This window comes from Myotis yumanensis, unplaced genomic scaffold (assembly GCF_028538775.1).
Source record: "Myotis yumanensis isolate MYYU_CA2020_CCGP unplaced genomic scaffold, mMyoYum1.0.hap1 SCAF_12, whole genome shotgun sequence".
Taxonomy (NCBI): Eukaryota; Metazoa; Chordata; class Mammalia; order Chiroptera; family Vespertilionidae; genus Myotis; species Myotis yumanensis.
Genome location: NW_027223763.1, coordinates 28,659,522 through 28,670,413, shown reverse-complemented (window position 1 = coordinate 28,670,413; position 10,892 = coordinate 28,659,522). Strand labels below are relative to the sequence as shown.

Here is a 10,892-nt window from a genome sequence, read left to right as displayed (position 1 = left end):
TGGAAGCTTGAAGAGTCAGTGCAGGCCTTGTCATTTTCTCTTTTCCTATTGTCCTGGTGACCAGCAATGTCCCAGTAGTTGCTCTATTACTCTGAGTCCCAGAGGGGTGAAGATGATGATAGAACAGACCCCTCCCCAGCCAACCTCTAATGGGCCTGTAGCATGAGCGAGAAATAACTCTTTGTGGTCGTAAGCCACTGAAATTTTGAAGTTATCACCATATTATAACCTAGACTCTCCTGCCGAATAGAGGTTGAGAACAGGAGAAGCGGGGCATTTTCCTGCAGAACAGATCTCCCCCCAGCAGAGCTATGGCAGCAGCTTTTACCTCTGCATTTCTCAGGCTGTAAATGATGGGGTTCAGTGAGGGTGTCACGACCCCATAGAACAATGCAATAATCTTATCCAAGTCAGGGTCCTTGGCCTTGGGCTTAAAGTACATGAAGGAGATAGTCCCATAGAAAACCACTACCACTGTGAGGTGGGCAGAGCAGGTGGAGAAGGCTTTGCGCCGGCCTGCAGCAGAGGGCACCCTAAGGATGGCATTAAGGATGAAAATGTAGGACATGCAGATGAGCAGGAGCGGGGCCAGTGACAGGACAGCTGTGGCCACCATTAAAAGCAATGCATTGAGAGAGATGTCCCCACAGGCCAGTTTCAGCACTGCCAAGATCTCACAGAAGAAGTGGTTAATGACATGGTGGCCACAGAACGGGAGGCTCCAGGTGACAATGGACTGCAGCAATGAGTTGGCAAAGCCCGTTCCCCAGCTCAGCACTGCCATCCGCACGCACGTCTGCCCACTCATGAGTTCTGGGTACCTAAGCGGCTGGCAGATAGCCACGTAACGGTCATATGCCATCACAGCCAAGAGCACGCACTCCGTGGAGCCCAGTGCCAGGGTCAGGTACATCTGCAGGGCACAGCCAGGGAAGGAGATGGTCCTTTGGGCTTCCAGGAAGTTGACCAGCATGAAAGGCACGAAGGAGGATGTGCCACAGATGTCCAAGAGAGAGAGGTTGCTGAGAAAGAAGTACATGGGGCTGTGCAGGCGGGGGTCCAGCATGTTCAGCCCAATGAGGAGGGCATTCCCCAGCACGTTCACAGAGTAGATGCCCAGGCAGAGCACAAACAGGACCATCTCTATGTTATGGTGGCCGTGTAGGCCCAGCAGGACATATTCTGTCACGGCTGTCTCGTTGGCCCCACCCATCTCATTTTTTCTCCTTTCAAATCTGGGCCACACAGGTGTTGGGAAAAGCTCTGGCTGGCCTGGGAGCCAGGCAACCTGAATACGTGCCCTGGGGCAGGTCAGCCCCACCTCTGGAATTTAGTTTCACCATCTGTATATTGAGAGACTTAGACTGAAGGTCTACAAGCTGGCCTTCTCGGCTCTGCAGTTCTGACTCAACTCAGGGGAGATGAGATACATTCTAGTCCCTTCAGCTCTTTTATGGTTCCCCCCAGGGTGGGCTCGGGAGACAGTGGAGTAGGATTCATGTTTGATAAGCTCCGCTAGAATTTAGAGTTCTTGGCTGTTAACAGGAAACTCTAGGTCAGTGGTTCTCAACCTTCCTAATGCCGAGACCCTTTAATACAGCTCCTCATGTTGTGGTGACCCCCAACCATAAAATTATTTTCGTTGCTACTTCATAACTGTAATTTTGCTACTGTTATGAATCGTCATGTAAATATCTGATATGCAGGATGTATTTAGGCGACCCCTGTGAAAGGGTCGTTCGACGCCCAAAGGGGTCGCGACCCCCAGGTTGAGAACCGCTGCTCTAGGTCATGACTTCATATGGCTGAGTCGTGCACATCGCTTCAGATTCATTCATTGGTGAATATTTTTGCTACTCTGCGCTAGGTATTGTTTAGGTGCTGGGGCTACAGCAGTAAGGAAATAAGTGGACAGAAAGATGCCACACCTGTCACGAGGGCTCCCTCTTCCCTGGACGAGGGGAGATGAGCTCTGTAAGGCAGGAGGGTGCTGGATGGTGCTCACCGAGTGTTCCTTTTGGCCCTTAAGGGTTGAACATTTCCACTCACAGGGTGCGTAGCCTGGTTTCTGGTCATCACTCCTTAAGGAACCATAGACCCTCTGCTGATTTTTAAAAAGAACAGCATATCCCAGCAGAGCCACTGGCCACAGGATTGAATCCAAGTAGCTCCTCCTTGACCTCCATATTGCTTTTTAGGATGGACGGGACGGGCACGGACGTCACACAGGAGGGAAGACCCGGCTCTCATCTCGCCGAATGGTTAGTCACTGACTAGTTTATACAGGGAGGGCGAGCAGAGGCTGCAGTCTTCGCCCAGGTGCTTTCATTGCTGTCCTGGCAGGACTCACCGCCAGTGTCAGGTACTCACAGGAGGAAGCGGAAATGTCCCCAAGGCCGTCTTGTTAAGCAGCAAAGCTGCCTTATGACCCAGGTGACCTCTGGTCTAAAGGAGAAATAGAAGCTGAGTGTGACTTCCATTCAGAAGATATAACCGCCCCCAGCCCCTTCCCTCTGGGAGTGACTGTGAGGCCAGTGTCCTGGGACAGCATTGGAGCCCTGCCTGTCCCTCAGGGATGGATTTGCCCCCCATTCTCCCTCCTTAACTGCATCTGTGTGTAGGCACAAAGGGGCTCACCCTCTACTTAGCAGACTTTGTTTTTTTCCCAGTGCTACATCTTTGCCCAAGAATTTTCCTTTTGTAGGCATGCCCTCCCTCCCTTCCCCAGTGGGGGCATTCCTGCTCATTCCTCAGAGCCCAGCTTCATCGCTCCTTTCTTCTCCCGCCTGCTCCCTGCAGTCACCTGCTCTCTTCTGATGCTTTTAGCCCTTCGCCATCCCGCTGTGTTCATGTGTGGTGTGCTCTGTACTGTCTCCTCTGCTGCACTCGTGAGCAGGACTCTGTCTCCTTCCTCTCAGCACTTCCTACAGCGAGTACTGCCCAGAGCAGTCACTGAACAGATAATCAAGATTCGAAAAACGTAGTTTGGCATCCAGCGTCAGCACTAGCTGGCTGTGTGATATTGATCAAGTCACTTGACCTCTCTGAGACTCAGTTTCCTTTTGAGAAATGGAGATGCTCAGAGGAAACATGCATGCAAAGGTGCAGGGAGCTGCCCAGCACTAGCAAGTTGTTACTGAGGCTCCAGATCAAAGGATTTGTCTTCAGCCATAAGTACCTGTTGGGCTCGGCACCTCTGGGGGTGATGACCAGAAATCAGGCTTACACGCCCTGTGGAGTGGGAATGTTCGACCTTTAGGTCAGTGTCTGTCATCACCCCCTCTCTCCCCAGAGCCTGCGCTGGTTTCCTTATTCCTCCATCCTGAATAAGGGTGATATTAAGGGAATTTCTCATGCTACACCCCCATTGTAGGTTTCCAGGGGGCTCTGTTCCATGTCGTCCTCCTCAGAGACCTGGCTGATGGAGGCTCCACTATCGGAAGTGTCACCAGTTGGTATGGCTTGGGAAGAACACACTAGAACAGCGGTTCTCAACCTGTGGGTCGCCACCCCTTTGGGGGTTGAACGACCCTTTCACAGGGGTCGCCTAAGACCATCGGAAAACACATATATAATTACATATTGTTTTTGTGATTAATCACTATGCTTTAATTATGTTCAATTTGTAACAATGAGATTGGGGTCACCACAACATGAGGAACTGTATTGAAGGGTCTCGGCATTAGGAAGGTTGAGAACCACTGCACTAGAGCATCTCATACCAGCAGTTAAATGCTCTGACCCAGTAAAGGTGTGTTTCACATCCACCCACAATCCACTGGCCCTGTGTAATCCTACCACATGCTCAGGAGGAGGAGAACTGGAAATATAGCTGAGTGTTTGGGTATGATGACTTCCATAATACACAGAAAAACACTGCATCTATCAGCCAGTGCCTCGCTCTGTCATGCCCTGGAAAATCAGGTTCACAGAGAGATAGGAGTGTTTCTGAGATAGTTGTCTAATTCCACTCCCCAGATCCACCCCCTGAGAGACAGGGTGATGCCATGAACTGGGACTGGGAGTGAGGGAACTGGGTTGATTCTTGCCTTTCTTCTGGTTCTGTTCTATGACCTTGGTCAGATTTCTCCCTTGGTGAAATGGAGCCATTCACTTAGGCAGCCTCTGGTCCTCTGTAACCTCCAGACATTTCCTCACATCCTTCCATCAACTTCCCAATCATGAAGTCTAACAGACCCAGGGTTATTTTTCAAGGTCAATATCAATTTCATTAGCTGATAAATTTCATACTTACTTTAGGCTTCACAAATTATTTTATAAGAAAGGTGAATGACTAGCAAGATGAAAGCTTGGTTTTCAGTTTCCCTGACACGCAGGATCTCAGATTCCTGCATCACTTCCTCCTTGCTGTATAGCAGAGCAGGTGAGCATGGGGTTTGGAGTCAGACTGACCAGGACCCAAATCCCAGGTCCCACTCGCTAACAGTTCCCTCAGCCCTACCTTCCTTACCTGTAGTGCGGAGATAAGAACAGTATTTCCTTGTGAGGTTATTGTGAGGATCCAGTGAGATGATGCATGCGAAGCTCTCAGCACAGAGCCTGACGCATGGTAAGGAATCAATACGTGGTAGCTGATATTCTTAGTATTATGTCCTCTTTCCCAAGCAGATACTCTGATTTGTACATGTTTAAAATCATGTAAACTGAGAGGAGTCAGCATGTTACGGATTCTCCTTACCTCCTCCCTGTTGGCCCAGTGGCATCAGTGCATGCGGGTCGCTGGAGTGGGCTGCCAGGTGAGCTGAACCGAGAGCAGAGCTGGGAAGTGCCGAGTTCATTACCAGCAGACACCCTTGTGCAGGGAGGGGCCAGGGCCGTGCCCACGAGGACCAGCCTCCTGATACCTGCCATATAGACAACTTGCCTGCTCCCTGCCTTCAGGGACTTTGCAGTCCCTGCCCAATTTAAAGTTCAAACCCTGCAACTACACAAGATTGCAGGCTTGGCAGCTGTGGGGCTTCAGAGACCCCGGGCTCCGTGTGCTGTCCCTGGGAGGGGGTTGGAGCGGGCACAAGAGAGACACTGGACAGAGAATCTGAAGATTGGGTTTCTTTGCAGTCCTGCCCTTTTGGGACTGAAGGTTGGGGACCATGGCTCCTCTGCCCTGGACCTGGGCATCCTGGTCTGTGAAATGGCTGTCTTCTTCCAGGATTGTTGTAAGGACCTGGATTCATGAAAGTGTAAGAAAAGCAAATTGCTGTATGGGGTATGAGATCCCAAGCACTTGTGAGGGACCATTAAGTCCGGGATTTAGCCAGGTGCATGAGGTCTACGGGTTTCTTTCCCCCTTCCCTTCTCAATCCCTTCTCTTTCCTTTTCTGTTTCCTTCCCACAATAAAAAATAAGTTGACCCAGTTTAGGGACTAAAAAACAGTTTTAAGTAAAGCAGCAGCTGATGCAAAATTTTCCATTATACTTGGCTTTTGGAATTTTTTATCAAGAATACAGGTGAAGATTGTGACCACTTAGTTTTTTTTCTTTTAAAGTTATTTTTTAAAAATTTTATTGAATTTATTTGGGGGACATTGATTAATAAAATTATATAGGTTTGGACTCCGCCAGGATTTATTTAAACATTCTTCTATGGTTAGACATTGAGATTCTTACAATTTTTTGTTACTATAAACAATCCTATGATTAATATTCTTGTATATAATTCTTTGTGCCTGTAATTATCTTCTTAGACTTATTCCTAGAAGTAGAGGTGTTGGTCAGAGGGTCTGGAAGTTTTTAAGTCTCTTGATTCATACTCCAACTTACTCTGCAGGAAATTCATATCAGTTTATTCCCATTCCCACCAGCAGTATATGACATTACCTACTTCAACGCACCTTAATTAACAATAGACATTTAAAAAATTCTTTGCCAGTTTCATGGGTGGAGAATTGTATATAATCAGTGGCCTTTCTAACTGTAAATGTGATTTAAAACCCCCAATGCCCATAGGATGAAGTCCGAACTCCTATAGTGGCACCGAAGGCCCCGCAGAACGTCTTGGCTGGCAGCCTTCACCCTGGCTTGGTTGAGAGGGTTGGGGTGCAGGGAGCGGGGTGCTTCTCTCCTCAGTGCCTCTGTTCTGACCAACAGAAGTAGAAAGAGGGACGGAGGGGAACAAGGACTCAAGCAAGGGCTGTGCTTACCTGCTTGGAGGCCAAGACCAGCTCTCCCGTCATACAGATGGTGCCTCCGAGACCAGAGCGGGCAGGGAATGGAGATGCTGTGAGAGTCGGGGCCCACTTCTGTGTTCACTGAGCTCTCAGCAGGGAAAGCTGGGAAGCGGCTGAGCACCGGGAAGAGTCGGCTATGGCAGGATGTCAGGGGGATGGGACGAGGAACTGTAGAGCAAGCCTCCCCAAAGCCAGGTGAGGCCTGGATGCTGCACAGGGAGGTGCTGGCAGCTGCTGCTACTAAGGGAAGATGGGGGAATCCAGGCCCTGGGCTGCTCCAGGTGACTGTTGTCCTGGCAGCTGGGCAGGCCTGGAAATCTTGGACTTGAGGCCTCATCACTGCCTCTACTGTCATCTCCCAGGGGCTCTAGGTCTTGCCTGTCATCTGTGCACTCCATCTAGCTCTGCTCAGATTTAGGAAGAACCCCAGGCTCTGCCATTATTATCCCCACATTGACACTATCATTTGTTTATTGAGGAATCCTATGAGGGGCCTGGGTAGGGCAGGGCTGAACTTTGGAAAAGAGTGGAATTCGACACTCCCTGCTCTGACAGTAATACTGAAAATAGAGCAGGAGGAGCCAAGTGGGGTGGCTTCCAGGAGGAGGTGGCATTTGTGCTGGGCTTTGAGGGTTAGGCACCCCTTTTACACGTGGAGTTGTGTGCTGGGCCGGGGCTGCTTTGTGGGAAGAACCAGGAAGAGCACCGAGCTGGGCAGTGCTGGGTGTTACCGAGGCCCCACTTGGCTGGGGTGTGTGGCTGTCAGGAGTGAGAATGGGCGGCGGCTGCGGGGTTGGTCAGGGCCTCGGATGCCCACTGAAGAGGTAGTACTTCGTCCTGAGAGCAGTGGGGAGCCAGTTAGGGGTTTCAGTCAGGAGAGTGACATGATCACGTGTGCTTTTTCAAAAGATCTCCTGGCTGCCCCTGGGAGGAGAGATTGGAAAGAGGAGTAAGACTGGAATGTGGCCCTGCCGGCGTGGCTCAGTGGTTGAGCGTTGACCTATGAGCTAGGAGGTCATGGTTCTATTCCCAGTCGGGGCACATGCCCGGGTTGTGGGTTCGATCCCCAGTGTGGAGCATGCAAGAGGCAGCCGATCGGTGATTCTCTCTCATCATTGATGTTTCTATCTCTCCTTCTTCTCTGAAATCAATAAAATAATATTTAAAAAAAATAAAGACTGGAATCTGGAGCCAGCCAGGAGGCTGGCAAACATGCAGGGAGTGATGCTGAGAGCTGGCCAAGGGCAATACCGGGGAAGGAGCAGAGAGGGCGACTGTGAGCTATTCTCTGCACATCGGTGGGACTTGGTGCTGCCTTTCTGGGATGAAGATTCCAGAAACACAGCCCTGTGCCCCACACCATCCTCACTTTAGGCACATGAGGCCTCGCCTACTGACTTGCAGGCCCTCCCTCACTTGGAGGACCATCTCCTGCCCCACACCTTCCTGGCAGCCTCCTTCACCTCCTTGTTCCTCAGGCTGTAGATGACAGGGTTCAGCATGGGCGTGACCACGGCGTAGAGGACTGTGAAGACCTCATCTGAGACGCGGGCCTCCTTGCTCTTGGGCTTCATGTACATGAAGATGACAGTGCCATAGAAAAGCAGCACCACAGCCAGGTGCGCCGAGCAGGTGGAGAAGGCTTTGCGGCGCCCGGCAGCTGAGGGCACCCTCAGGATGGTGGCCAGGATCAGCGTGTAGGACAGGCAGATGAATGCCAGGGGCACGGGCAGCAGCAGAATGGCGCCCACCAGCAGGAGGGCCTCGCTGACTGACGTGTCACCACATGCCAGCTTCAGCACGGCCAGGATCTCACAGGTGAAGTGACCGACCACGCGGTGGCCACAGAAGGGCAGCCTCATGGCGATGACCGTCTCAGTCACTGACTTGAAGAGACAGAGGACCCAGGCGGCTCCTGCCAGCAACCAGCAGAGCCGCTGGCTCATGAGCACCGGGTACCTGAGTGGCCGGCAAATGGCCAGGTAGCGATCGTAGGCCATGATGGCCAGCAGCAGACACTCTGTGGAGCCTGTGGACAGGCTCAGACACATCTGGATGGCGCAGCCAATAAAGGAGATGGTCTTCCGGGTCGACAGGAGGTGGACCAGCATCAGGGGCACGAAGGTGGACGTGTAGCAGATGTCCAGGATGGAGAGGTTGCCCAGGAAAAAGTACATGGGTGTGTGCAGGTGGACATCCAGCACGCTCACCGCTACGATGGCCGTGTTCCCCAGCAGAGTCACCAGGTACATGGCCGCGCACAGCGGGAAGAGCAGGCGCTCCAGGGATGGGTAGCCAGAGAATCCTTTCAGAACGAACTCAGAGACCTCTGTCCTATTGACCAGCCCCACAGCTGCAGTGGAGGGAAAGAGGGTGTAGGAGGGCGGGGAGCCCACAGAGCCTCTTTGGGGATGAGGCATATTGCTCTGACACACACGCTCTCTGTGACAACACCGGGGCTGCAAGGGAAGCCCGGGTCTCGGGTGCCAGAAGGAAGCCAGTGCCGGCAGCCGGGGGAAGGAAGGCCTACTCTTGCATGGATTTCGTGCATTGGGCCTCTAGAGTGAACATAAAAACCAATTAGTGATTCTGTTTATTGTCAAAATGCAGAGCAGTGATGGCGAACCTATGACACGTGTGTCAGAGGTGACACTCGAACTCATTTTTTTGGTTGATTTTTCTTTGTTAAATGGCACTTAAATATATAAAATAAATATCAGAAATATAAATCTTTGTTTTACTATGGTTGCAAGTATCAAAAAATTTCTCTATGTGACACGGCACCAGAGTTAAGTTAGGGTTTTTCAAAATGCTGACACGCCGAGCTCAAAAGGTTCGCCATCACTGCCCTAGGTGGAGGCCCTTCCCTGACGTTCCCCTGCAATATTCTCACTAGCTGAGGGGCATGATTCAGTCTTTCCTTAGTGCCAGGTACTTGGCATGGTGTCAGTAAACCCACGGGACATACTGCCCAAGCCTGGGTCTGGACTAAGCACCAATTCCTGTCAGCGATTCCCTTGCATGAGACGATTTGCTGCTTTTAGTCTTCCTGTGTTTATTCTTTCTGGAATCAAGAAGTGATTGAGTTCCTACTACGTACAGACATCATGCTAGGCATTAGGGGAACAACTGAGGACACAGTGCCCCAGGTCACTGAATCAAAACCATCCCCAGGTAGAAAGCTTCTCCAATCTCCACGCCTCGCCTCATCCTGCTTCTGTGTGCATGCCCCCAGTACAGGAAGCCCATTACTCCCGCAGACATATTTTTACACAGGGTCCAGGGCTCTGGACCCTACTTCAGGGGATAAAGGGCCACTTATGCAGTAAGGAGAGCTCTGACCTAGCTCTGGACTTCAGATAGAAGGTCTTGCCTCAGTCTGATTGTGTATAGAGACATTGTGGGCTCAGGGGAGGATGAGCTTTGAGCTTCCTCCAAGACTCAGCTGGGAAACTCTGAGGCTGGGTTCCTGGAGACGCACCCCATGCAGCAGTGTCAGTAGTGGCAGGCACTGTGCCAGGGCTGGGGGGAGGTACAGCGGTGGTGGTGTGCTTTCCTGCAGCCGCTGTGTCTAGGTCAGGCCACAGCCTCCTCTTTATATGGCTCCACATACTATAGTTTATCCCCTAAATACTAGCAAATGTCTGCAGCCATTGGCTACCTGCTGGAAAACACTCACATAGGGTCATCACATATGCACCCACTTACATGTGTGTGCACAAACACCTGTTTGACACCCAGGTACACACATATGTGCCTAGGAGTTTACATGCACACATAGGCTCATGTGTGTACATGAACAGTCATTCCCATGAGAGTATGTACATATGTAGAGGAATTCACTCTTGCCCTCTCTTACACACACACACACACACACACACACACACACACGGAACAGACCCTTGGACCTGTGGCCAGGCTGCCAGAGGCCTGGCAGGACTGCTTCTCCCTGGGAGGAGGTTTGTGGAGACCAGGTCGGCCATGGAAATGTCACTAGAGAAGGAACAGCCCTGAGGGTGGGGAGCAAACTCTGCCTGGGATGAACCCGGAGGACAAAGGAACCTCAGAACAGGGACAGAGTCACCAAACCAGCTGAGTGTCTTGTCCTGCCTTCCCGTGCTGCTGAGGACCTGGGCCTCCCTCTCGCCTCCCTCTCTGCCTGCCCTCGCTGGGGTGGGGTCTTTGGGAAGAGGATCAGAAGGGTGTGGCTGAGGAGCTCTGGTTCCCAAAGCAGGGCAGGGGCTTTGTCTGCAGAGCCCACGGTGGCCATCCTGCCTTCACTTCTCTCCTGGCTACAAAAATCGGTTCAAATGCCACCTCCCCGGGAGCCTTTCTTTATCCTCTCCCGGCCACCCCGAGCCTCTCTCCTCTGTGCCCACAGCCCTGCGTCTGCACCTCTAGGATGGTGCTCCCTTTCTCCCTAACTTCCTGCCTGTTGCCTGTCCCTGCCAGCCCACAGGGATGCCACCGGCCTCTTCTCACCCAGGTTCTGAAGGCCAACTTGAAGCTCCCAGCCTGGCCACAGCCAACTTCTCCCTGTCTTGTGACTTCCTGGGGCTAAGACAAGTTGGGAACGAGCGGGCTGCCGAATATGAGCTGTTCCTAGCCTAGCTGACACCTCGGAGCTGGGAGGGCTCTTACAGACCAGCAAGGCCAGCCCCTTGTTATCTGAGGGGAAATGGAGGCCCAGAGAGGGGAAGGGGC

At 51.8% G+C, this 10,892-nt stretch overlaps 2 protein-coding genes across 2 annotated transcripts; both read right to left on the bottom strand.

The window, feature by feature from the left end:
• Nucleotides 1-229: 229 nt before the first annotated feature.
• Nucleotides 230-1,213, bottom strand: LOC139021053 (olfactory receptor 13C7-like). The gene has a single exon (XM_070431223.1). The coding sequence runs from the start codon at nt 1,211-1,213 to the stop codon at nt 230-232; it is 984 nt and encodes a 327-aa protein (XP_070287324.1).
• A 6,387-nt stretch (nt 1,214-7,600) lies between these two features.
• Nucleotides 7,601-8,608, bottom strand: LOC139020482 (olfactory receptor 13J1-like). The gene has a single exon (XM_070430118.1). The coding sequence runs from the start codon at nt 8,606-8,608 to the stop codon at nt 7,601-7,603; it is 1,008 nt and encodes a 335-aa protein (XP_070286219.1).
• Nucleotides 8,609-10,892: the final 2,284 nt, after the last annotated feature.

Coding starts and splice junctions, on each gene's coding strand:
- LOC139021053 (XM_070431223.1), bottom strand. CDS start 1,213: ATGGGTGGGGCCAACGAGACAGCCGTGACAGAATATGTCCTGCTGGGC.
- LOC139020482 (XM_070430118.1), bottom strand. CDS start 8,608: ATGCCTCATCCCCAAAGAGGCTCTGTGGGCTCCCCGCCCTCCTACACC.